This window comes from Hypomesus nipponensis, chromosome 16, assembly GCF_054491055.1.
Source record: "Hypomesus nipponensis isolate SF chromosome 16, ASM5449105v1, whole genome shotgun sequence".
NCBI lineage: Eukaryota > Metazoa > Chordata > Actinopteri > Osmeriformes > Osmeridae > Hypomesus > Hypomesus nipponensis.
Genome location: NC_140376.1, coordinates 5,163,187 through 5,191,153, shown reverse-complemented (window position 1 = coordinate 5,191,153; position 27,967 = coordinate 5,163,187). Strand labels below are relative to the sequence as shown.

The following is a 27,967-nucleotide window of genomic DNA, read 5'->3' as shown; positions in this document are numbered from 1 at the left end:
CAGCACAGTCCCAATAGATTTAGTATGCCATATGCAAATAATTTATTATAAAACAGTTAAACAGCCAGTAAAAAACAAAACAAAACAAGTACCCAACAAATTAGCAATTATGACAACATCTGTAGCTATAGAGAATAAGGGCCTCTATTTCACACCTTTTGGGATGTCCACTATATTAGTCACTTGCTGAACCCTACAAGAACATCCGTTTAAATTCTTACAAATATATAACCTGAAACACAGAAACGGTACAAAATTGTAGAAAAAATGGAAGTGACGGATTCTTAATTAGCAAATCGAATTCTGTTTTTTTTTTGTGCTCAGACAGCAATGTCTTCCCACGTTACATATTTAATTCTGTGTCGACGGTATAACCTTTAGTTTGAATAGGGAATTGCTCGTCAGAAATGCTAACTATTCAAATAAGTGATGAACCACAACAGTACAGAATCCATATTCACAAAATGGCCATTTTAGCTCTAGTATTTTTTTTTTCTTCTTCTTTTAATTAAACAAAAAGATACATGTGTTCTTGAATGTGTAGCTTATCTTTTACTCTATTGTGATAATGAATAATAGTATTTATTTCTTAACTTCTAATTTGCTTCATTAAATGACTTCATTCGATTGCTTAGTCTATTCTGTCCAACCTTATTACAGTACCAAACTCAGTGGTCACAGGACGTACTGTGGTAACTTGAACACATTCCAGTGAAAGAGTAAAAAGCATTGGACTAAACCATCCAAGAAAGGATTTCATTACAAAACACGTTGGTTGAAATCATAAAATATACGCTACAAGTAGACAGAGGACGCTTCTAAATTCATGAATATGAATCAGGTTTTACTTTGTGCAAAATCCTACCAGACAAATTAGAAAACACAGTAAGGGCAATAATCCCCTAATACCATGCGATCAAGTCTGTATGTGTTTCATGCAGCATGCATTCAACATAAAGTTAAACACAAGTACGTATCCACGTAAAGCCTTCCCTGACAACAGTCAGGAAGTTTTACAGTTCTAAAAAGTACTTCTACAGCAATTATTATAAATGATTCAGTGTTGGGGTTCTGATCGATTGCTATGGTTTGAAAGTAGAAATGACAGGATTACAAAAAGGTTTACATAGCATATATGTCCCTTGTAAACAATTCTCGTAGGCTGCAAGCAAGCAAAATTTCATTTCACCGCCAACAGCCATTGGCAGTCCCACTGTGAACAGTCCATCATTAGTTGTCCCTTTTCCCCCAGTGTTCCACTGAGAAACAATAACACTGAAGGTATCATTTGTATGGAAGGTTTAACAACAGTGAGTACCATGTTTGCCGGGATAACAACCTCTAGGACTATCGCTGTAGTGTGCAAATTGGGATGACAGTTGTGGCAGTAAGAAACGACATGCATGGGATTCTGAGCTCTATGCTCTAATAGGGCCTTTCTCTACTCCTGTGCATCCCCACATCAAGTATAATAGCATCGCACACAGCACTGACGTTAACACAGTCTCAGGATCAGCATGTACATGAAAACCTGTATAGGACAAGGACACACTAGTATTTGTTCATATACCTGGTTCCAACTGAAGGTACGAGAGTTTGTCAGCCTTCGTTTTAATTTGCCTTCCTCTTGACTTTTTTCATAAAAAATATGACTTAGAAAATACAGAAGTTAGTGCACTATTAAATGTAAACATCAATACAGTAAGTTGGGAATAGTTTTTTTCAATATACTTTAACAAGTATATTTGATGCCAAACATGTTTAAACTGTAGCAAGGGTGGTAAAATCTCCAGATATAGATAAGTGTGAGAGATGAAACCTTAGCCTCCTGTGTAAAATACATGTCTTATGCAGTAAAAAAAAATGGATTAAGATACCAGCTTTTACATCATTTTTGCATTGCCGTGCTACCAATGTTAACAAACTTTACTGAACAATGAGTCATCGGGAGCAGATCGGGTCATGATGACACATCTCACTGGAGGACTGTGATAACTAATAAAAGAAGAAACACCATATGATTGATTGTGATTTGCATACAAATGCTCAGAGCTGTAAACAAGAGCTGTAAACCATAAAAACAAACAATTCCTTCATTGAGAGAACTACATGTTCCTGCTACTGTCAAGTCCAAACAGTGAACAATAAAAATGATTCACTTTTGATCTGATTAGTCCTGCATTCCGGGCAAGAGGATATGGCTTACCTAACAATAACGTGTGGCATGGAAGCTAGTACCATATATAAAAGATAATGTCAACTATGTTAATTGTTATCACTTGACCAGAGAAGTTTGAAACAGGCTTGTTACCCTGCAGCCTTGACTGGTTGAAGGCATTACTAACGCCTAGGCACACCAAGCATGGTTCCAGCTTTCACCCGCTGAATAACTTCTTACCTTCAACATTCCTCTACAGTTTGCCCATTCACGAGTCTGTAAAAAATGTATCTGGCAAGACTAAACTCTCCCAAAAATTACTTCCTAATGAGAGTTTTTTGGTCCAAAGTCTCCTTCCTACTATTAGCAAACCTGTTTAAAAATAGACATTTATAGAAAAATCAAGTCAAAAGACATTTTCATGGATACAAGACATGAGTTACCCTTGGCTAGCCACTAACAGTTGAATATTTCCTTTTGGGCCCATTAATAAATCATCATAGCTTATAATAAAAAGTAATAAATAAGAACAGGAACTAGGTCAGTCTAATTCCTGGTGTCACATATTTACAAAACAACACTGTGGTTCAAGTAAAATTTACAAAAGAACAAAACATCAATGTAGGAATCGGTTCACAGGGAAACACTTCTGGGGCAAACGTCTTCCTACTCCGACAGAAAGGGGAATACCGAGGAACTCCCTTTAAAGATATGGCTGTACGTAAATAAGTCACAGACGGTGACAGTCACTTTTTTAGTTTCCCTTTCTGTGAGCTTTCCAAAACGAGTTCCGCCTTTTCTGAAGTGGCCCTGTCTTTGGCCTCGGTTGTTTTACAGGGGATGTTTTCAGAGGCGGGAGCCGCCGTTTTCCGTTGCTGCTGCGGGTTGACGTCAGCAGAGTCCGGCCTCTCGCCGGGGTCATCCTCGCCGTCGGAGCACGGCTCCCACTCGTCTTGCTCCTCGCTCTCCGTGGAGCCCTGCACGGCGATCTGAGGCACCAGGGTGAACCTCCTCACCGCCGGCACCTCCACCTCCACCTCCTCGCTGGACTGGGGCCGGGTCACCACCCAGGCCGCCCTGTGCTGGTTCAGGGGCCTGGCGCCGGGGGCGGTCACGGTGACCGTGGGGCCGGTCTTCTCCTCCGGCTCGTCGAAGCTCACCTCCTGCACGGCCTCCTGCTTCTTGAAGGAGTCGCGGCGCTCCGACAGGTTGAGCTTCCTCATCACCACCAGCTGCTCCGACCGCTCCGACCCCAGGTCCCTCAGCCGCTGGCTGCCCAGGTACCCCCCTACCAGCCTCCCGTGCTCCCCCAGGTGGGAGCCTCCGCAGGCCCCCTCCAACTCCAGCTCTCCCAGGAGCTCGGATTCTCCGTGGAAGGGCACCTCCAGCGTGTGCCTGCGGGAGGTGTAGCATTTCTTGTCGGCGTGGTAACCGCCGGACAGCTTCTCGGCCGACTGCACCCTCTTGAGGAGCGGAGAGCGGGGGGGCTCGGCGCTCCGGGGGCGCACCATGTGGCGGACGATGGTGGGGGGAGACAGGGTCTTGCCGTGGTACGTGTGGAGGGTTTTGGCGATGCCGGGCAGAGGGGAGGGCGAGCGCTGCGGAGACAGGGGCTGGGGGGAGGAGTTACAGGCCAGAGGGGATGGGGGGATGCTGCTGGTGGACTTGCGGCGGCCCACTTTGGTGTAGCGCTGCGTGCTGAGCTTGGAGCCCAGGCCGTGCAGGGAGCTGGGCCGGATGTGGGCAGCCGGGGAGCTGGGGGAGCTGGAGCAGGGAGAGGTGCTCTGGGGGGAGTTGGTGTGTCTGTCAGGGGTGTCTGGGGAAGGAAGAATTCAAAGAACATTGTTGTCATGCTGCGGCTAACAAGATACAATCCACTGCAAGCGGCAATAACGTATCATGAGAGGTGTTCAAAATACCCACACATCACAGAATCAATCCAACTGCCCAAAACGTGCAATAATCATATTCAACTCAAATGTCGGGCTCAGTTTTCCCCCAGTCAAGTTTTTAGAGGATAGTTCTACGTTGTCTCCCCGAGCCTCTCCACTCTTGTCATCTCAAAACCGTGTGGGGACCAGACAATAAACAACTGGAGGAGGTGGTGCTCACCGGCAGCCTGGTGGTCCGGGGCCGGGCTACGGCAGGGGGTGGAGGGCCCAGGGGACAGGCTGTGTGTGGGGGAGCCGGGCAGGCTCTCGCTGGACGACACCGACTGGTGCAGCCCAGAGGAGAAACTGCGACTGCTGTGCATCACTGTGCTCTGCTTGGACAGCTTCTTCAGGATGCTCCTTCGTCTAGTGGAAATGAACGTTTTTATATTTTAGCAGACGCTCTCATCCCAACCGGCAACCTTCTGACTCCCTAACCGCTCAGCCATCTGACCCCACCCCGTATTATTACATGCATCATATTATAATTGGTTGTTTTGTCAAGGATGTCAGTGTTTTATATTTAATACTATTTTAAATGTATTACAATGCATATCCTACATGATTGGACCTAGATTGGGTTATGTTTTCAGTTCCCTCTAACCAACACTAGAGGGAGACCGTGTTGTGGTTATAAGTAGAAGTAAGAAGCAGTTTGGGCGTATTTTTTACCACAACCAACCCACCAGGACAAGCCACTTTTGTGAAACCAAACAGCAAAAGGAACAGAAACTATTATGACCTTAGAGCAGTGTTTCCCAACCCCGGTCCTCAGGGAACCCCTGTCCTGCATGTTTTAGATGTTTCCCTGCTACAACACACCTCATTCAAATAAATGGGTCGTTATCCAGCTCTGCAGAACCTGCTTATGACCATTCATTTGAATCAGGTGTGTTGGAGGATCTCAAACATGCAGGACAGGGGTTCCCTGAGGACCAGGGCTGAGCACCATCCAGCCTTAAAGGATCTAGAATTTTCCTCACTTGTCTTGATTTTCTCTCCTCTTGCTCTTCTTGGTGCGACGCGCCATCTTGCCCTTATGGCTGACCTTACGAGCGGGTCCCACTTTGATGGAGGTGTTCTCCAGCGCCGTGGTCTGAAGAGACACCTTGTTGCCACTCTGTTTTTGAAGAATACGTGAATTAACATCCAATTTAAGATACAGAATGAGTTGTATAGATGGACATCAACTTGGGATCACAGACAACAGCCACGACGAGAAGATGGTTCTGAACCGTCCATGTCTTCATGAGTCATAAGTTCTAGATTTTGCATCTAGAATCTTGAAAACAACCGTTTTAGAACCTTTTAAATGTTCTAAGTTAGCAGTCGAAGTGTCCTGCTGGATAAAACCCTTGTGACTGTTGTATGTGAGCCCACCTGGAGCCGTGAGAAAGTGTTGGACCGTACCTTCAGAAGCAGCTCGATCATGTCTGTGTGAACCAGCCCCTGCACGGACTCCCCGTTAACATGAGTGATGAGGTCACCGGCCCGGAGACCGGCCTCGTGGGCGGGGCTTCCATCCTCCACACTCTGAAATGCCAACAAAAACACACAGGTACCTTTACAGACCCGGAAAGGAATTTAAAAACCAGCCTCCTTGACTTTATTTTGTGAATCTAGAATCCAAAGAGGACACTGGGCAGCCAACAAATCCTTGATCCGACGTTACTTATATTGGATTTAAATAAACAGGTGAGGCTAATCAGCAATTGTCATCCTTATTCATCAGTAAAATATTTGTTCAAATCAATTCGTATACACCCCTTCTAACTAATACATGAAAATGTATCTACTAACCAGGACCATGTGGTGGACTGAATACACGTCGCTGTCCCCCATGTAGACGCGGATGGCCTGCAGGGTGAAGCCGTACTTCTTCCCCGAGCTGTGGATGATGATGGGGGGGCGCAGGCTGCTGAGGCCCAGGGAGAGGTCCCGGCTGGGGGAAGAGTCCCGGGACGAGGGGTTGGACGAGAGCGAACGCGGAGACACGGGGCTCGGCTGGAGCCCGCCAGGCATGTCATCTTGAAGAAGCACGCGAAAGGATCGTTGATTTCAATGAGATTACCGTGGCTGGACTAGCGTCACAGGACTAAGTAAATATCCACATGGGTGTCTTTTCCGTGATGCGGATTTGCATGCAGGCTCATTGCTTGGGTTTAGGGTTAGGCCCTAGCCCTGCCCCACTCACACCAACCCTTCTGCTGAGCTTGGCCGTGTTGACACTAACCTGCGGTGATGATGAGCGACAGGGCCGACACGGAGGCAGACTTGGGGACTTTTCCCCCGCAGGGAAGCCTCTGTCTGTCCGGGGTCTCCAGCTGGTTCCCGAAGCGCCGCGGGGCGTGGTCGTTGGGGGACGAGTGCTTGGCGCCGGTGCTGTTGCTGCGGATCCTGATCCTCTGGAGGTTCGACACCACGACCTCAGCTGCAGACGCACACCAGAAGGTTGTGTCAGATCAATTCAATTGTTCTTGTTATTGCAGTATGACACATGTTCATTTTAGACCACAGTGTATTGCTGTGTCTGCACATGTATTCTTATTGTTTGTCAACAAGTATTCTTGTTCTTATTCTACAGGTATTCCTGTTCGGAATCGTGTCCTCTTCATAGTGTTTGCTCGTCTACCTCCTCTCCTCCCCTCCTGCCATGCTGGAGAACAGCTCTGAGCTGGGCTCACCTTCATCGTCGGTGGAGAAGGCGAAACGTGGCATGGTCTCCAGGCTGTGGGTACTGCTCATGGCCACTAGGGGGCTGGCACCCCTCTCTGACTGGGAGGAGCTGGACGAGGCACGGGGGCGAAGGCTGCAGGAGGAGGAGGAGGAGGAGGAGCGGTTAGGAAGAATCTTCTGCTATCAACAGTCAGGCAATGCCTCTGGCTAATAGTGTCATTGAATCAGCAGCAATGTTGTAGTACACTCACTGCTAAGAACAAATTACCTTTATCGAGACAGTTTATTGTGCCATTGAAATCAGCAGAAGGGTTTTTAAAAAGAACACATTTCATTCGATGACCGGTACTTACAGTCGAAAACCAACCCAAAATAGGAAAACACGAATTAGCTACTCGAAGCAGCACTCAAAAACAGGTCGATTGGAGCTCACCTCCCCCTCTGTCCGGGGTGCCAGCGCTCGCCGGTGCTGGCCTGCCTGAAGCTCTCTCCCAGGCTGGGGGAGGGGGTGAGTCTGCCCTCCCAGCGCTCCTCCTTCTCCTCACTGTGGCTACGGTCAGACGAGAAGCTCAGGTTGGTCGGAGTTGCCAGATGTTCCGTGCTGCTGTACACCTGGAGGAAAACATCTTGACATCAGGGACTGTGCCCAAGTCTCGGGGCACCCAAGATTCTTTATGTAGAGATTCGTCGATGTATTTGTATCTGTATTTATACGTCGATATACTGTAAAGGTGCAATGTTGAGACATGTTGTTTAGTCTTTTTATTTCGTTAATTCTTAAAGCATGTGCTCTTTGCTTTTTTTTCTGTTATTTTTTTTTATTGTTGCATTTGTATCTAATACTTTCGCACAATATTGTATGTGACAGTCTGGCTATCAAACTTTTTTTTATTTTTTATTTTTTTACATTGCACCATCGGAAATACGAAACCATCCTCAGAGCCACTGTGACGACAGATTAGCGTCTGATCCTAACCTTGCTGAAGCGGTGCGACCACGAGGAGAACTGACGGATCTCCAGTGAAGATTCTTCGTCATTGGTCTCGTCATCCTCGTCCGAGGCCAGATGGTGGTAGCGCTCCGAGCGAGCTGGAAACACAACGCACCACGGTGGGTTCAAGCAGATTGGTGGGTGGGTTTAAGCAGTCTAGGGACCCAAATAGGACATTGGCAGCCAAACAAATCCTTGATCCATCGTTATTAATATTGGATTTAGATGAACAGGTGAAGCTAATCAGCCTCGCACAGCATGGAGGAGTCAGGTGGCTGAGCGGTTAGGGAATCGGGCTTGTAATCATAAGGTTTACGGTTTGATTGCCGACTGTGCCAAATGACGTTGTGTCCTTGGGCAAGGCACTTCACCCTAATTACCTCGGGGAGATTGTCCCTGTGCTTTACAGTAAATCGCTTTGGATAAGAGCGTCTGCTAAATGACTAAAAGTAAAATATTGGATTTAGATGAACAGGTGAAGCTAATCAGCCTCGCACAGCAGGGAGAAGGACTGTCACCTACTGTCAAAGTAGCTGGTGTCGTCTTCAGCTTCCAGCTGGGGGATGAACTCTGCTTTCTGCCGCAGGAGGCCGTTCCAGTCCACGCCCAGGAAGAAGGAATGCTGCCTGACCTCCGTCGCTCCCGCTTTCAAAGACATTCATGTTGTTTCAACGTCACATACTGGAAATGCTAAATGTTCTATTCCAATCCACCTGTACTTGTTACGAATAGAAAAATTCAAATCCAAGTACATTTGTATAGCCCTTTTTTTTTCTACAAGTCACAGAGGGCTTCCCATATGCCCATAGAATGTCACCCTAAACTCCCCAAAACCTTTGCATTCAGAATGCTGCATGCTAGGTTTGCCAGCTTGTGACAAACCCAGCTAACCGACAGGGTTTTTCCCTAGTGATGTAGATACACGCCTGGCTGATCTGTACCTGTCCCCAGACGCTCCAGAGGGCTCTGCCTCAGCAGACGAGTGATCAAGTCCTGGGCGTCAGCAGGGAGAGCGTCATCCCCGTCCGGCCAGATTATGTCATCTACGAGTGGAGGAGGAGAGGAGGAGAGGAGAGGAGAGGAGAGGAGGAGGAAGAGGGGAGAAGAAGAGGAGGAGAAGAGAAGAGGAGGAGGAGAGAAGAAGAGAAGGAGAAGAGGAGAAGAGGAGAGGAGGAGGAGAAGAAGGAGGAGGAGAGAAGAAAAGGAGGAGAGAGGAAGAAGAAGAGGAGGAAAGGAGGAGGAGGAAGAGGAGGAGGAAGGAGGAGAAGAGGAAGAGGAAGAAGAGGAGGAGGAAAAGACGAGGAGGAAGAGGAAGAAGAGGAAGAGAGGGGGAAGAGACGAGGACAAAGAGAGGAGAAGAGGAGGAAGAGAAGAGGAGGAGAAGAGGAGGACCCCCATCCAAAAGTAAGTCGACTGCCATAATCTGGCAGCAATAATTAGGCCCGCGGTATTGGACCAACTCAACGAGGCCCGGGCGTGTCTCAATACTCACCGCTCACGACCTGGCTAAACAGCTCCTCGGGAGTGTCTCCGAAGAAGGGCACGCAGCCGATCAGGAACTCGTACAGGATGATGCCCATGGCCCACCAGTCCACCGGCTTGCCGTAGCCCTGCCGCAGGATCACCTCTGGGGCGATGTACTCGGGCGTGCCGCACACCTACAGAAGCAGAACCAATACACGTGGTCGTCTGGGCACCTTCTGCTGTATTTTCGACATTGCATTTGTATGTTGTTTTAGGATCAAAGCGTCTCCTCAAATGTGTTTCTACCGTCCAGCCTTTTGCCTAGCAATCTGACGTGTTGACACGTCTGCGAGTGTGGTACGGCATTCAAACCCTGCTGTCTTACTTCCTCGTGTTACAGAGTATCTCCTAATGACGCCTTGAGAATGGAATGAGGCTCAAAGGAAAGGCCTTACCTGCTTGTCTAGGAACTCTCTGGTGTCTTTCTCCATGTGACCCTCGTACAGGTTGGTGGTCATGTTCATGAGGCCGATCCTGGACAGGCCGAAGTCCGTCAGCTTGATGTGACCCATGGATGTGATCAGCAAGCTGCAGGGGAAACAGAGGGAATCGTAAGCCTGAACGGTAGAAAAGTAACAAAATAAGAAATGTGAGATTAGGTTGTTTTTTTTTGGGGGGGGGGGGGGGGGGGGGGGGGGTCTGAACTCACTTGTCGGGTTTGAGGTCCCTGTGGACGATGCCATAGTTGTGAAGGTACTCCAGGGCCAGGACCGTCTCAGCAAAGTACATCCGGGTCATGTCCACTGGCAGGGGGCCCATGTTCTTCAGCAAGTTAGCACAGTCACCACCTACACAGAACAGTCAGACAAATACATGTAGCTGCCAGTACAGTAAGACAATGTCACTTAAGATTTTCTATAATAACGTGTCATTCACTTAACTGAAGTCAATAGATGAGATCATGAGTTGTGTTTATTGTTCTCAATTAAAAGTAGAAACTCTTCTCTAAAAATAGATTTGAACACACTGGTGTTTCCCAATTCAAGATCTGTAGTTGACAACAACTGGTCGTGGTGCTTTGTGTTATCCAATCACATTTCTTCATCACTTCCTGGTGTGTGTGCGTGTTGCTATGTCGTTTCCCCATTACCTTCCACGTACTCCATGACCATGCAGAGGTGTCGGCGTGTCTCGAAGGAGCAGAACATGGAGACCACGAAGGGGTTCTCGGCGAAGGTGAGGATGTCTCTCTCCACAAACACCTGCTGGATCTGGTTCCTCAGCACCAGGTTCTGCCGGTTGATCTTCTTCATGGCAAACCGCTGCCGAGTGTCCGTGTGACGGACCAGGTACACAGCTCTGCAGAACCACAGGAGCCACGTCAGACACCACCTGGCCTCAGCCTTAAACCAGTCAGCTCAAGGACAGCTTCATTATTATCAAGAGACAGTTGGCTGACTCGAGCGTGTGGCCTCTCACTGGTATGACGGTGAAAAAGCGGGCCATATACCAAGATTCTTGGTACATGTTTAACGAAGCTGTGCATGAATTGTCCTCAGGACAAGAAAACTTGTAGACACATACCCGTAGGCGCCATTACTGATGAGCTTGATGGTCTCAAAGTCACTCTCCAGCGGTTTCCTTCTGGTCGGGGTAAGTGCCTGGGGACATTTATTCTGCGGAACACCATAAAACACGACGTCAGGAGTTGTAGACCGTCTGTCTGATTCAGTGACACTGGTCAAGCTCCAGCGCAGAGTGTTCTGTCTGTTACCACAGCCTGACCGAACAAGATGGCCGCCGCCGTCTCACCTCCACAAGTGCATCGAAATCCACCGACGTGGATCCTGCTTCATACTGCTCCAGCTGCACCATGTCTAAACACAGGAGGTGCCGCTTCACGTCAAAACAATGATCCGTTTTGAATGATTGTATTTGTTGTTTGTCAGCCGTCAGGGCCTTTACCTTCGAGGGGGTCCCGTGTCAGGCCCAGCTGATTGATGATGTAACGGGGGATGTCCGTCTTGATGCCCTGGCCCACCTTGGCATGACCCTCCGCAGCCTCCAGCAGGTGGTAGAACTCCTCAGGGTCAAATTCCTGCCAACGGACAGAGTTTCATTAGACAGATTTGGCAAGAACTAAATCATCCAATCATCTCAGAGATCTTTTTGGAGCGTCTCTAATCCTCCACCTTTGACCCAAAACAAGACAAAAAAAATAGAAAAGGAAATCCCTCTGGATTTGCATCCTTCTCCTTTTGAAATCAGAAAGGCCTCCCCTTTGTTTGTCTCACCAGGCATTCGAGCAGCCGGGCGGGTTGAGATATGATGATGAGAATCTTCTTCACCAGCTGGGTGATCACGGTCACCTCGGAGCTCTCGGAGCGCTCGTATGCCTGGAACACACAGACAGCTGGGCGTGAGCTCGTTCATGCAGCCCCACACAGAGACACCTAGCTGGAAACAACTTCACACATCAAAATTATGCAAGTAATTTAGTGTACCACAGCTGTTTGTTTTTATAACACACGCCGAGGTAATTTGAGTATATGATGACAGACCTACACCACAGTTATGAATACTAAATATAAAAATCAATTTCTCTCTCTTTAATCTGGACATTTCTTCGTCGTCTCTCTTGGAAATATGTGCTGATGTTGGCCAATCACAGCCTCAGACAACACCAACGGACTTCTTAATTAGGGAACATTTCTCAAATAAAGTCTGCCTTCTAGACAAACTGTCTGCTTCACTTAAGATCAGAGTTTGTAACACTAGATCATGAGGGGATTGCGGATTTGAATGCCTCTTTGAAATGTATTTACACAGACAACTGGAATTAGACGAAACGATACAGTGACCGTTAAAAGTAAAAATACAAGGAACATAAAAATAAAGAAAACATGCAAAGCTGGCTTGTTCCACATCTTGGAGGTCTAATTGGGAAGAAATAAAACAGAAGCAATTCCCAGACAGTCAAACTAATCTGGATTGGGGGAGGGGGTCAACTCTGACTCATCCAAGAGAGAAAGGAATATGCCCACAACAAAGGAAGACTAGTGGGATCTGAGGGGAAAGGAGGAACAATGCGCTCCAAACAGATGGATCTGAACATGGACAGATATATCCTAGATACCAATCCCCACAATGATGCGTCATCTGGGAAGTTTACATCAAAAAGTACAAAGACTTCTCAACAGGCATGTTCAGAGGGGTTCCTGATTCAAGCAGTGAATCATCTCTGGCCTTTACTCGTCACTGCTGAGGGTGATATCACTGCACTGGTGGCACTGTGCGACACATTGTCCTCAAACCCTCTTTTAAGTGACTCATTCTTGGCAACCCTATATGAGTTGGTATAGCCAACTATGTGCCGTGTGTCGTGTGCTTCTTGTTTTGGCTACCCGCGATGCTTTGGGGCTATCTTGTTGTTATTATCAGTGACCTATGCACTTTGTAAAGCTCTCTCTTGGAAGTCGCTTTGGATAAAAGAAAAATGTAATGAATAAATGTAAATGTAATGTATGTAAAATAAAAAAGATTTAACCTTCTTCTCTGAGGTCCAACTCAGTAACAGATAGAAAATTAAGTTCTAGACCGTTTTGAGCACAAACGTGGGGCCGTTACTCAACAGTAAAATATCTCTTGTATAATTAAGGTGTAAAACATCCTTTGAATCTGCTTCACTCGATTAAAATGTTTTGACAACATCGCCAACCACTTAGGGATTCAGTATAAGAAGACAGGGTGAATATGTGGTGTTATACTATTATTCCCCTTGATGGGAAAAGCATTTATCAATTCAGCTGTGGGTAAACCGAGCCTGCTATCTGAGAGTACACACACAGTGACTTGCTGTCTCTGGCGCACCACACAGGACTGAAGTGGAGGAGGTTGCCATAGAAACTAACATTCTATCATAACATAGATAAGACCTGTGACCAAAAAAAAAAAAAAAAAAAAAAACTTCAGACATGCGCTCTGTGACTCAGCTCACCACCGCTGGAGAATTCCAGTCCCAAATGTGCGTGTGCCTTTGGGGGGGGGGGGGGGTTCCGACAGGTATCGGACTATGTGTCATGTTCATTCGTTCCACTCGGCTTGGTCCAATCAATTCCTCTTTATTTAACCTTATCACAATTTGATTGTTGACCTGCAGAGCACGACGGCATGGGAGTTCATGAAAACACTAGAATGATTATACACCGGACTGATGTACGGGCCGTAAGTTAATGGTATGACGACATGCGGTTTAATTATGTTTCTGCTTCGGCAAAGGGAAAACGACTCTGCCAATCAATGAGAAGATAAGGTGACAGTTAAGGTCAGAGTTCATCGTCCATCTGAGCTCGAAGCTCTGCTTACACTGCAGTCACTGCAGTGGAAGAGACCCAGAGGGTGTCCCCCTCACATTCCCTCCCCCTGCCTCCACAAGGAGGTTTTTAAATGCCATCCCCCTCCATTACCAAAGTAGCGCTGTATGCCTGCTGTTCTTGCAAAGAGACACAGTACCAAAAGCTGTCAGTAATGCACCAAGTCAGTGGGTGTTTATCATCACTTTCCGTCTGTTTAAGAAATGAAGGGGTCTCCATGTAAAAATATATATTTTAGAGTAGTCGTTATGGTATTTATACACGTTGAATCACACAACCCCTTATTATAGTGGAACCTAAACCAGACCTGCAGCTCCCAGTCGCTCCATCTTCCTCTAAGGCCAGTCAACCCCCCCCCCCCCCCCCAAACATCTCACATCAAATGACTCAAGCGTTTGCTTTTCTTCCCTATGGAGGAGGGGGTCACATGACCCGATGTCCCACCTCGGCAGTCACATGACCCGTGTCCCTTACCTCGTGAAGCAGTTTCTCCAGCTTCTCCTGCAGCTCGGCGAAGTAGCGTGAGGTGATGAGCGCCTTCTCAGACTTGTCTAGGCAGTCTCGCACCAGCTCGGCCAGCTGGTGCTGGATGAAGCCCAGCACCCCGTCCCCCAGAGGGAGGGAGCTGTCCGGGGAGCAGAGGGTGACCACATCCAGCAGGCGCTCCTCCATCTGCGCAGTGGCCTGGAGGGAACACAGTATACACACACACACGCTGAAGGCCTGGTTTCCGCGGGAGAGGGGTTTTACTGGGGGAATCATCGTTTGTGATGATTGATCTTCGTAACGTGGGTTTTGTTTGCTTCAACCCAAAGCTTTTTTTTTTTCTCCAGTAGTCCCCCCAAAAAATCAGAAATGCATGGGTTCATGCATTTTGTGCTGTCACGTACCTTAGGAAAGCGCTCCTTGTAAACATGGTTCATCATGACTATCTCGTTATCGAAAGAGCCATTTGTTCGTCCGGGACTAAAGAAAAAGACAAAAAAAATAAAAACATTCAATTCAATGCGAAGAGTTAATGTCCAGACTTGTTCTCCTTGTGTACTAATATAAAATATACACATCAGTTCAAAAGGAACCATATGACAGAGATCACACGGTTCTCAAATGTGTTTGCAAGATGCGTTTTTTACAAATGCTCACATTTCTAAAAGCATTACTCTAATCCGCTGAGTATTTCGAAAAAAAACGCATTAAATCTTTACTTTTTTTTCCATTTAAAAAGTCTCTGCAAATAATAGGCAATAAAAACTCGTGAGTGAGATTTTGACAACCTCAATATTGCCTCACCCAGGAGAGAGTCTATTCAGTCTTCCCCCGACCCCTGCACACTTGTTGTCTAAGAAAGACAAAACCTACATCAGGGATTCAGCCAAAAAGCTCCAACTTGTTCTTCACAGACCTTGCTGTACTGTATTCGACTCCACAAAAGAGGCCTCTGTAGCAGCAGATGGCAGGCTGCCCACCACGCGCTGCGGCACCCAGAACCCCCGCCCCCGCCCGAGGCTCCTGCCCAGCAGCGCCCTGCAGCGCTAGCTAGCACTCCCACGCACGCCGTGCCACAAGAACACAGAGCTCAGGCCTGAGCACCCTGGCAGGCTTCGCGCTGCACAACCACAATCTTTAACGTCCTTAAGCCACCGCGCTACACCCTACTTGCTTCCTGACTGACAACAGCTCTCAGGTTTAGGAAGTTGTGAGCTGTATCTGACTATTAGACCACATTCTGGAACTTGTTGACTGTTGATGAGATACTAGAGTGGCTCCTTAAAATGTGTGCACTCTTATAAAAATGGTCATTAATTTACAAATGACGTCTCTGAATTTGAATTCAGGTCAACACGTTTTATTGACAGTGATATATTTGACAGTGTAACCTCTGTGTACAGGATCAGGCATGTCAAACGTGAAAAACAACTCCAGTTCATAGACGAGGCCAAATGTCCGTAGGCAGATACTTCCAAATTCAAAGAAAGCACTAAGTCCACTGAATACAAGTATCAGGCATGGGCTTGCAAATGAGCACATTATCTCTCTTCAACAGTTACAACATTAACACTGACTCACGCCCTCGTCCGCACTTCAACTGCACATTTGCAACTTAACAGGAACACGATACTGCACGGCAAGCATCGCCAAACGCCGCCCTCAACAAAGACGCCCAGCTCTGTACGTGCATGCGCATGACCGCGGCCGAGCGACTCCCCGCGTGCAGCGGGAGGGCGAGGGCCTACCTGGGGCTGCGGGAGGGGGAGGGTCTACCTGAGGCTGCAGGAGGGCCTACCTGAGGCTGCGGGAGGGCCTACCTTGGGCTGCGGGAGGGGGAGGGCCTACCTGAGGCTGCGGGAGGGCCTACCTGGGGCTGCGGGAGGGGGAGGGCCTACCTGAGGCTGCGGGAGGGCCTACCTGAGGCTGCGGGAGGGGGAGGGCCTACCTGAGGCTGCGGGAGCGGGGACGCATGAGCGGCGAGGGTCGTCCATCCTCATCGGTTACGCTCTCCGAGCTGCGAAAGTGTCTGAACAGGAAGTGGAGCTCGTCCTGTGTGGGCTGGTAGGGAAGCTGGTGCAGACGCTCCTGGGAGGAGGACGACGACTGCAGACAACAACAACATCATAATCAACATCACCACCTGAAGGATTAAAAGCACCTTGTCAAATCCAATCTTATTTGACAGGCAGAACAAGAATGTTATGTATTCAAAGTACACTGGTAGCAAGTGTCTTTTTTTATCATCATAAAACTAGGTAGTGTGTGTGTGTGTGTGTGTGTATCCTAATTAGAACATGATAAGACTTTGGCGTCCGTTGAAACACGAAGAACATTTTGTTTGTGACATGAAAAGGCGGGAACTCGCTGTTTCTAGCAATCTGTTGAGTTTGTTCATCCCATGTGTCCTGAATAGCAGCTCTATCATCCAGGACTGCATCTGCGAGGGCCCTTTTTCTGCCCGCATATAAAACCAGAGTTGAAAAGGCCTATTGTCTCCTTATGACCTCGGTGCCTGTGCCTGGGTTCACCTCATAAACTATCTCACAATAGAGGAACACATGGCAGCCCTCTCACCACAGGCTGTTGGCCTATTACAAGACCATGAACCATCTTGCCTAATGACAGCGTCTACACTTTTAACCTCCGCATTTTACTTCCCCGTTTGTCACCACCTGTTCTTTAAGATAGTGTGTGAATTATTTGTTGTTTGTTCATTTGGAGTGCCCTTGAAGTTGAAGGATGCAGTTGGATGTAGGCCTATTGTAGTGATCTAGGAGTTTGGGTTGGTGGTGGTATGGGGCTGGGGGGACCTCTAGATGCATTCAAGTGCCAGACAAAGAAATAACGAATATTCGCTGCAACAGCAAAGGCTAAGAAGGCGATTCAAAGCCGACGAGACATTAGGTAACATTTTACTCCAGTCATTGAAACTTGTTCTTTGAAGCATTAAATCGAATTACAAGCACAAACAGGGTAACCACTTGAGGTCATTTTCATCCCTTTATTAACTACATGCATGCATTATGAGCTCCAAACTTTGCCTATTTCAGGCAGTAGCATGGTGACTCACTTTGACACATCAAGGGAAACAATTGTATTTGTCCCATTGGTTATCTTTTGTGTTTTATTGTTCTGTCAAATGTTGTTCATCACTTGCTTGTCGTTCTTTATCTGTCAAGCTTTTGGTGAGGAGGACTGTAACGATTCCGCTGCATCGCGTTGATTGAGTGCAATGAGGGGCGGGGCGGAGAGGGGGAGACTCACAGAGACCGTTGAACTGGGGGGATTGGTTCCATAGCCGGATGACGGGAGAGAGGCAAGCGACCATCTTCGGCCTTCCGCTCTGGGAGAAAAAAAACGCACATGTGATTTACATAACCTCGAACCTTCCCATATCCAAGCTCCTTACATAACACATCACCAATACCCTCACACTACAGTGAAAGGTTCTTGCCCGCCCCCCCCCCTCCCCCCACCGTGAAGCACTGAAGTAACCAGTGTCCTTAAATATCCTCAATGTAAAAGGTATCCACAATGTACAGTTGATAATGTATCCCGTGTCATAGAAAGTCTATAAAGTTACATAAACAGTACAGTTTCTCCCCACATGTTTCTCCACACCTAAACCACAAGATGCTGTGTCTGAAAGCATCAGATAATACAAATAGAGCCAGTTCAAGAGAGGAGACAAAGGGAAATCATATTGGCTACCTGTCAGTGCGAGCCATGTGGCTGGTGTCGCGACAGCGTGGGGAGAAAGAAAAGAGGGAGAAAAAGGAGAGGTAAGTGTTTGAACCAGGTCGAGTTTTCATGGAGTTTGAGCCTCACCACGGTGGCGACGAGCCAATGAAGTGACATTTGGTCGACGGATTGACACACTTTTGCCTTTCGCCATCAGCCTGGATTTGTGCAGTATTGAGCCCTGACTTCGCGACACAAACATGAAGCTGCCTTCCATCTAAGCCTGCACTGCTGAGCTCTGCATATTAACCATTTTATATTTTCAATTATTGGAGTGGCTGCAATTGGATCACTTCCTTGACAGAATGAGAGAAACAAAAACAAAACCTTTTGTTCGAGTATTGCATAACTAATCATTTGATGTAGCCTTCTATCAGAGGCTTATATTCCTGTGTCTCATAAGGGGATGAATCCAACATTGAGGACATCTGACAGCTACTGTCACAGGGAATCAGAGTGCTTTCAGGCTGCTCTAAGAATGCCCAGGCAGTGGAGAAGCATTATTAGATCATCTCACACTGGCCAAATGTGAGAAAAGAAAAAAAAAAAGGGGGGGGGGGGGGGGGGATCCAAATAATCACGTATCGCTCCAGCTGTATGGATTGAGGTGCTCTTGATATAAGAGCACCTCTAAATAAAAAATTGCAACCTTTTTTTTTTTTTTTTTTTTTTTTTACAAGGGGGGGAAAAAACCCAACTTCTCAGCATGTGCACACATTTTGCTAGGTGTGAGGTGAAAAGTGCTGGAGAGCATGTGGCTGTTTGACAACATGGAACCAAGAGTAGGCTGGGGGGGGGGATCCCTTCATTCCATACCATGCCTTACGCTAGCAGAGCTGAAGTAGGGAAAACTGGTACTAGGTCTATCAAACGCCGCCTCGGCCACAAGCTCACATTTACTCATAGATCGGTTGTGGCTGAGAAAAGAAGCAGATTCGACTTCCTGAGCATGCCCCCCCCTCCCCCCTCCACACAAGCAACAGAGGAAGCCCCATACGTGATTCACAGACTGCGCCATCGAAAGACGACGCGCAGAGCTTTTGTTCCATCTGTCTCCATCGTCGTTATCGAAACGGCCGAGCAAGAACGCGTGTCTTTTTGGCTGCTCCCTTATATACTCGAGTATGGCGTCATTACTGAAACCAGGCAAACGTTTAAGTGGGAGGTAACAGGGATGACGGTCTCACAAACTCTGATGCTTGTGACGATGTCGATCGGTGGGGCCTCTCAACGTCAGCGAGCAGAGGTTGAATTTGTCCAAAACGTTTGTTTCGACCACGTCATACAATACGTATTTGTGAGACGGCAGGAGGGAAGTATAGAAGGGATTTCCCACGGGGACAGTTAAAGGCTGATATTCCATGACTCATCGTCGTCTGTAGATGGTATATCTCAGATATTCCTAACCCTTCTCAAATGAATGCCTTGTGGTTTTAGGGAGAATACAGAACAACAAGCTGCCTTCACCTCACAAGTAACTCAAGAAAAAGGTGTATTTATTCATGGATAAAATCTCATTGTAGGAATGTATTTATGTTTTATGTATTTTTTTAAGGAATGTATTGATGTTTTTGACACAGACACATACAAATACATGATATGCTATGGATTGTTTGACACCATTTACTAACTAACCCATAGAATTAAGAACAATCAAAACAAACAAGCACTGTCTGCCTTCCTTATACTCCCAGCATACCTGCGAGCAAATGGAAAGTTGAGGGCGGTACTAGTAGACACATTCCGAGGGCTGTCCAGGGGACTGCTTGCAGCTGAAAGAAACCAAAGATGATTACTGTGATTACAACAAATTGAAACCCATAATAATAAGTAATGAAGGGAGGCAATTATATAAACTTGCTGCTGATATTTACTCCAATGTGCTTGTAGCCAAATTTAATTATCTAAATTTGACAACAACAAAAAAAAAGAAACCAAATAAACTCACTTTGGAGTGAATTGCTTTGTAGATCTATTTCAATGGGTCACAGTTGGCCTCCGAAGCAACAACACTGGCAATTACTGATGTCTTTATTCTTTATTAGGTACACCTTTGATATAACCTGCACTGCTTTAACAGAACACTGGGAGCTACAGTTTGGTGCTGTCTGCGACGCGTCTTACCAGTATGGACGGACAGAGGAGACAGAGGCCTGGACAGAGTGGGAGAAGGTGACCCAACACCAAGGCTCTTCCTGTTACTGCTGCGGCAGCTATGGGAACAAAAAACGGACGTGAGTCACCTGCGCCAACAAACACTGACACCATTAGGATAGGTTGAGACATTGCCCAGGCACAAGTGTTCCGTCGGCATTTTAAATGACAGACACTGCCTTGCAAGTAAGCGGCAGTGCTACAAACATAAGAAATATTGCAGCAATGATCGCGAATCAGTTCTGAAAGGAAAGCAGTAATGCAAACTCTGAAGTTAGAAAGCATCACCATCTGCCCATCTGGGGGGGGGGGGGGGGGGTGTACAACAAGGCTAGGCAGGCATGCACACAAAGCTGATATAACACTACCGCTGCCCTGATTCAGTGCATCATAATTCCTGGTGATATCAGAGATGCAGTGCCACTGTTTTGTTGACATGCTAAGCTGGTAAACCAAAGACAATTGAGACTGATGTATCTGGGTCACAGATGAGACTACAAATTAAAGACTGTTCCAGAGCAAGACAGATAAAAAAATAAATAATAAAAAACACTTTATCTCTACCCTGTCTGCTGAAAAACATATATCCTGATAAAGGCAAGACAGACTGGAGAGCATTGACAGCTGTGTCAAATGTACATGGCTGTCAATGTCATCTGAGGAGATGCCACTGCCCATTAATCCATGGTCATCTTCTCCTAACCCTGTTTTATAGTCATCAGTGTCAGCCTGGTGTGTCTCACTGCCATGGTGTCTTACCGTCTGTCGGGAAAATGTGTATTAGCTCATTAAAACAATAGATGAATGAACCAATGGCAATAGACCAGACAGACACTTTCAGCAAACACATTTAGCCCTTATTTATTATGCTTCAGAAATGAGTTGATTCATGTAGTGTAAACTCTTGATTTCGCATTCAACACTTAACTTATTACTAACATGAATCTAATCCCACGTTGTGGCCAAGGGCTAGCCCTTGACGTTACAAGCTTGAAGTTACTACCATCCAATGTGTTCGTAGCCTACTAACATGTCGTCAATCATTCAATAGCAAATGAATACCTTACACTGCCTTCATAAACTATTAGTATAGTTAAAAGTATAGTTAAAAGGCATGTATCTGATTCCATTGTATTGTATTTGGATTTAAATACCAGACCAACTGGCAACGTTTATATCACTGTAACACAAAATATTAAGGAGTATCACACACTGGCGAGTGCTACCACATAGAAGCCAATGAGCTTCAGTTCGGAAGTAGCGTTAGGTTAAGGCATCGCAAGCCAACTTCACAACAACATAGAAAACAGAACTACCTAGCTAGTAGTTCGCTACAAAAGTAGAGATGCTAACTGCACAGCATATAATGATAGTCTAAGCATTTCCGAAAGTTCCAAAAAATTATATTACTTACTATCGTATACTCAGAAAGAAATCATGTCCAAACACAGACGTCTCCGGGCTATTTCCATATAATAACGTCAGTGCTTATCCTATCAGATTCAGAGACCTTGCCTTAGCACTCAATTATAGCCAGCCTTAGTTTATATGGTCTTACAGAGACTACCTTTAATATATGTACAGCTAAGTACAAATATTTTATGTCTTACCTTTTAGACCGTTTAAGCATTGCCCCGGTAACAAAATGAGACTTGTAGCTTGGCAATGCGGTCCAGTGACTTGGATCCGACATACTGTAGTGTTATTTGTTTAGAATGCTAACATTTATTCCGTTCCAAGAGAAAAGCGAGAACATTATTGTTCTTAAAATGAAATATATTTCTAGCTATAATCCATGAATATAACCGAAGTCCCTTGTAGACCCTCCATCGCCGTGGCAGTCTTTGTGTTTCTTCTCAGACTCGGACCCCACGTTACTAGTAGTAGCTAGCTTCACAACTTGAGTGTGAGTGAGTAGCTGGCCAGCTAGCAGCAGGCTAGTTTGAATCAAACAGGCTCCCAGTTGGAGCAAGCTCTCGTCATTTCTGTAGCTAAATGTTGTCCGCTCAAAGTGATCACCTATCCAACTTCACTACAGCTCCCTGGCTACATCTTTTAACTGAGAGAGATCTTGGCGACCAGACAATTCATACGCACTGCCGAAGCGCGCTTTGATTGATTAGCTTCCATAGAAACACTCCCTCAGCTCGCTCTCATTGGGGTGTTGTTGTGACGAAGGATAACCTTCCCCAACCGACGTCGTTGGGATATACCACAGAATGGGAACGGGTCAACCTTCCCAGCTCTCTTAAATGTGGTTTATTCCAATAACAATGTAACAAATCAATTAACTAAGGCTAGCCATGCAGTGGAAATCAGAAGACTTCTAGGATTGCAAGTGCTCTGGAAAAGGTTATGACCAAGACTGAGAAAATGTCGGTTCATTATTCAGACTAAATTGTGCCACCAACAATATGAACGGCTTGTTATGCTGAAAAGTGTTGCAATGATATTAAAATGCAAGGTAACGACACAAAAACTAGAACAGAGTTTTGTAGAAGCTCCTAACAAAGTTAAGCTCCTAAATTATCTCCTAACAACATTTCACAACCGTAATTCAATTAGCAGTAGACCATAGGCTATGCACAACACAAAATTGCCCTATATTACCTCTAACTCATACCCCATCTCACCCTTTATTGACCAGTATGCCATCAGGGCAACTAGCCTTCTCTTCTCATGGCAGCAACAACAAGGGACTTCTTATGTCCCTCTACATCCACCTATTCTAATTTCACTTGTTCCAGCCAGGCATGTTTATACACACACTAGGACCCCTTTCTTAGTCTCAACGCTCATGCATGTCCTCCAGGGTCTATAAAATGAATCCGTTAGATTTCTCCATTAAAACACACTTGTAGAAACAGTCCTTGACACATTGTGCTATAGATGAGTGAAATGTGTCTTATGATATCCACAAGTACAGAAAGCACGAGATGGCAAGGCTCAGGTATTACATGATAATGCCAGCCACTCACAAATTAATTAACACTTATCCTCTGAGAGGAACTCTGCAGCACAAATAATCTACTCTGCAGACAATTATTTTTATTTATATTGTTGTTATTATTGAAAAAGAATGTCATCCATCTAAGAGGGGTTTATTTAAGTGGTGCAGGTCATACTCACACCTACACAAGGTCATACACAACACAAAGTGAACCTTGATAAGAAAACAGCTCATTGCAATTGGGTGGATTTTTTCCAGGTGAATTTCTTTCCGTCGGGCTCACAAGGTGAGCAGCGACTGTGTTTAGCTGTGCTTAAACTGCTATTTACTATCATACTGCAGAGGCTTTGACATCCTGTTCTTCCACTAGTAAGTTCCAATATTACAGGGAAACATAGTATAGGGCCTATATGTGACCATAGAAAAAGGCTTAAAATGAGAACTAAGAATGTAATAATATCCACAGTACTCTGCACCACGGGAGTGGTATCTGTTGATCCAGAAAACAAATTAATATCTTTATCATTAACTATTTAGACTTGTATTGTGATAACATAAATGTCTTCATCTTTAATACAGAAAAATAAAATGCTATATGCCGCTTCCGTTTTCAGGATTATTTCCAATACTTCCACCGCTTTGACGTTGCCAAGCAACCCACATAGGCTGGGAAAGACAGCATGTGTGATTTGTGATTTGGACCAAAAGTCATATACCCTCAAAACGACAAATAATGTCCTTAATAGCCCTATTTCCATTAAGTGTTTGGCATTTGGCAACACGTAAATCTCAATATTAAATTTAACAACATAGGACATAGCGATTTTTAAGTTGACGACCATCCTATTCTTTTCGGTATTTCAATCAATCTTTAAGTCAAATTTCCTAGTACCTAGTCCTTTTCAACTCATACCGGGTTCAGATGTGAGAGCTGTTTCCTTACCTCCAGGGATGTAGGGTTTGTAAGGGGCTGCAGGGGCTGCAGGGGCTGCATGGGCTCAGAAGAGTTGGGCTCTGGCATGTGGGTGACAAACTGTAAGGCAAGATACGGGTCACATGGGTCAGTGGGCTGCCTCTGCATTTCCCCTCGACGTATCACTTTCACCGGCTGGCATTAATGGTTTTGTGCTAGACACCCTGTAACTGTTTGCTTGTGGCAAGACAGCAGCTGTTTTGGTGAACTGTTTTGGGGGAAGTAATGGATTTCATTTACATGGTAGTTTGATGTAATCAGCAGCAAATTATGCCGATGTTGTTTAAAGGGTATACAGGGTATTCATATAACGTTGCTAAGAGCTGGTTATGAATGATAGGGTTAGGTTTCAAGCTTATTGACTAATCTTAGATTCTTGATGTGTTTGTTTTGAGTACAAACCCAACCTACAGCTATCTACGGTTTATTTTAAATTTATGGTAAATAATCTTTAATTCTGACAAGGATTTTAGTCCATGAAAACTTTAGAAGCCTGTGGTGGAAAAAAAACATGAACATAGCTGAAGATAAACACATTTATCATTTACAATTTGTCTATTCAGCTATATTGTAATATATCAGCTAAATTGTATAAGCTGCTGATCCAGCTTGAAAATTCACTATTGATTTCAGAGTTCTGCGTCTTGCTTCATTGCAGCACAATGTTAATAGCTAGTTGTTCAGATGCAGGGGCAGAACACAGCATCGGTTACCGTAGCAAAGACATGAGCGTGTTGTCATAGTAATCCAGAGAGGGTGAAAAACAACTCCTTGTGTGAAGACACTGCACCATGCTGTCTCATAATGAGGGTTAGAAAAACCTATCACAATTCACCTAATCCTCATTAGACCGTTAGACCGCATCTTCTCAATAACCCCTCCAAATGCATACTATCACATATACTGTAATGTTTGGGTTAGAGTTAGCTGCCATGACTGCAAATACCCCAAACCCTTAGATGTCACACCAAAGTCCTAACCTCAATCGCTGCTTGCTTGTACTGAAGTGGATTATTAGAGGGCTCCAATATTATGCATTCTGCACCAAAAAACGAACACAAAAACAATGGGTCATTGCACTCCAGCAAATGATCCACAGGAAAACACAGATAGCTCTGAAACGCTCCTACGCTTTATGGATCAACGTCTCGTGGGCAAGCAAGGCTGCCCCTGGCTATACGGTTGGAGAGGAGTGTGGGCAGGATGAGACAGGAATCACAACGCATAGCTTGTTGGAAACGGGCACACAACAATGAGTGACGAGTTGCGTGACTCAAGAGACCATGTAACTTAAACTGGAAATGCTATTAAATTACTGGAAATGCTTTTAATCACAATCAAAATTAAGTCCAGACTATAGGTATTTTTCTAAGGTCACACACACACACTGCATGGCATGGTGCTCATCATTCCATCAACCAATAAGAAAATATATTTTCTAAAACTGGTTTTCAACGCCACAAGCAGGTTTTACTGATCTATTTGCAAAAATCCACACAATGCACGAATAAATAACCCAAACCTAGCCTACAATGCACAATGAATATTTAAAGTCCAATATGCTAGTGTGACTTCGTGGAAGTGCTTTAAATAGTAAACAAAACCCCATAAATCAAGATGTAGGCATACTATAAACTAAACAAAATGTTTACTCCATGAAAACTTGAGAAGGCTATTGTGAAAAAACATGCACATATAGCTTTGTCATTTCCAACTTTGTGCGTCATTGATACTTGGCTGCGATTTTGAAATATCGACACACCTGTAGCTTTTCAGACTTTCTAAAATGCCTTTCTCTTCCTGGTAAACTTTAACATGACATCTTATATATATATATATATATATATATATATATATATATATATATATATATATATATATATATATTGATTAGAGTACATTATTATTTAAGATCCCAGAATGCTATGCGAAAACACTTCGCCTGGTTGTTTACGAAGCTGCATCTCAACATCAAAACCAGGCATCTCATGAAGTATAGCCTATTTCCTTTCCAAACACACGTACAATGAGCAAACACGAATAAGCAATACAAACATATCTATTAAACAAACATAACTTACTCCAGAGTAAGGGAGGGGATTTTCAATTTGTCTCTCCTCGACTTCATCGTTTCACGACTCCTGCCGTGAAAAAGGGATACGTTAACTTCAGTTGTCACGGCACGGCACGAGTAATTATATCAGGGTCGATTCTGCTGTCATTCATTGTACGCTTGGAACTAAAATTAACTGTCAACAAGCTATCGTTTGACTCTAACTTTAGCATTTCCCTGCTAACTAACGACACCGCATGTCGTTGAAAGCACTCCGTTCGGTTAGGGATTTGTAAACCCGAGCGCTGGTCGGGATTCAGGTATCTTCATCTCAAGAAGCATAGGCAAACAACTAGCGCAGAACCAGCGCTGAGTGACAGAAGCGTTGGAATGGTCACCACTCCCATGTGATTACCGGGGGTGAGGAAATAGAGAGGGTGTCGATTATGTCTAACATAGTGCACGGAAAAATTCTTAATTACTGGCAGCAAAAATATAAAATTACAAAGATGAATGCTTGAAAATAAAACATTGTTTCAAAAAAATAATTACTTTGCTTTCAAAGTAATTGTTTGAAATTAATTTCAGACAGATGAGATGCTCACGTGACAGACAGAAAGATAGATACAATAGATATAGATGGATAGATAGATGTTGTGTGAGTGTGTGCCAGGATGATAATTTGACCTCGAGGTCTTGAAACTATTTACTGCAAGGACTCAGCAGACTTGATCATGTGTAGCATAAATAGTTCAATATATTAAAGAACTACCCCCCATGATTTAGCCTACCCATTGGTCTTTGAGAGAGAGACAGATCTCAGCTCTCTGACTCTGAGCATGGTTGCATTAGGATTTCACATTATATTGCCAGTTTTTTTTACACATACATATTCAACACATAAATACAAAAAAAGGGGTTTCCCTGGTCATGCTTTGGTGGAGTTTTGTGTAACTAGGTGTAACTGAACAGCAGAGAAGAACAGGCTCCTCAGTTACCATGGAGACGAGGACTTACCTTCGCCTCTCTCTTGTCTGGTGCAGTCTTTTGTGCATCTGTGTCATCTCGGATGCACATTTGTTCACACAAAATGTAGGCTACTCCACATCAAACTGTCATTTATGTTATGATAAGTGTTCATCCTTTGCTATGCATCCTAAGAATAAGCATTTTCAAGTTCAAAAACACCATACTCTGTTGGGCAACCTTTAACCAGTGTAATAAGCAAACCCACATTTTCCAGTGTCTCATTATAGCCATGATGCGCTGCTTTGATGCCAGACTGACGCCACCTGTTGGAAAACTGAACATTCTACACAGTTGGAATTGGTCTAGATAAAGTAGTTCAGTCAGAACGTTTGAATAGATGAAGATAACCTGTGCAGAGCAAGGAAATGTCTCCAATGCAAATAGGAAAAAATAAATACTCAGGATCTTAGTCATTTCAGAGAAATGGGAAATGGAATCACAATTTGAGGATGTAGGACAGGAGGAGGTTATAAACCTTTAGCCCAAGTTCTCTTTCTCTAAAACCAATGCTTTATGTTGACATTTAGAAATCATTTAACATATCTTAAAATGTTCATCACAGTTTTTCTGTTTTGAAATACACTTTCAAATCACAAAAATCCAAATGTACTTACGTACATACGTACAATGTATGTTCTTTTTATATCAAAATTAAATTGGTCAATATAATAATCTTACTCTCAAACCTTCTTTACGTTTTCAGTATTTTAAGGTGTTCACAACAGGACGAGAGGCTAAGGTCAAAGGTTCCATTGCCCATTGATTTTCTCAAAAGATGCAATTCTAACAACAAGAACACTTCTCTGAGCTCAGCATTGTGCAGTCCCCTCCCCAGTTGTGGTCTGAGGTTGTAAGTCAGTTTGCAATGCTCCTGTTACCTGACAGAGAACGTGAAACGCGTTGACATTTCTTACCCAGCTGTCAACTTTACAAGACAGGCAAGTGAAACTCACTTTACCCAGTACTCGTGGAGCTGATGATGTCA

General features: G+C 45.0%; 1 protein-coding gene across 4 annotated transcripts; it reads right to left on the bottom strand.

Annotated features, from left to right (window-relative positions):
* Nucleotides 1-14: 14 nt before the first annotated feature.
* On the bottom strand, nt 15-26,321 carry LOC146254496 (microtubule-associated serine/threonine-protein kinase 3-like). Of its 4 annotated transcripts, XM_084675770.1 has the most exons (28): nt 25,982-26,321; nt 23,871-23,960; nt 19,948-20,036; nt 19,523-19,595; nt 17,794-17,814; nt 17,347-17,425; nt 16,028-16,185; nt 14,484-14,559; nt 14,068-14,277; nt 11,515-11,616; nt 11,186-11,318; nt 11,033-11,097; nt 10,805-10,896; nt 10,371-10,579; nt 9,930-10,068; nt 9,676-9,808; nt 9,249-9,414; nt 8,698-8,799; nt 8,279-8,401; nt 7,742-7,854; nt 7,199-7,377; nt 6,774-6,898; nt 6,323-6,520; nt 5,890-6,116; nt 5,500-5,622; nt 5,073-5,209; nt 4,271-4,455; nt 15-3,974 (listed from the first exon to the last, which is right to left on the bottom strand). In XM_084675770.1, the coding sequence occupies exons 1-28, from the start codon at nt 26,026-26,028 to the stop codon at nt 2,905-2,907; spliced, it is 4,464 nt and encodes a 1,487-aa protein (XP_084531896.1). In that variant the 5' UTR covers nt 26,029-26,321; the 3' UTR covers nt 15-2,904. The 4 variants fall into 4 exon arrangements, with proteins under 4 accessions (XP_084531896.1, XP_084531897.1, XP_084531899.1 ...); XM_084675771.1 differs by lacking the exon at nt 17,794-17,814; XM_084675773.1 differs by lacking the exon at nt 23,871-23,960.
* Nucleotides 26,322-27,967: the final 1,646 nt, after the last annotated feature.

Bases quoted from the DNA above. Each gene is read 5' to 3' on its own strand.
- LOC146254496 (XM_084675770.1), bottom strand. From the start codon at position 26,028: ATGAAGTCGAGGAGAGACAAATTGAAAATCCCCTCCCTTACTCTGGA. The intron at 11,098-11,185 runs GTAAAGGCCCTG...TCCTGTGTTTAG, and splicing joins GACACGGGACCCCCTCGAAG to ACATGGTGCAGCTGGAGCAG. The intron at 7,855-8,278 runs GTAGGTGACAGT...TTGTGTTTCCAG, and splicing joins CGACACCAGCTACTTTGACA to CTCGCTCGGAGCGCTACCAC.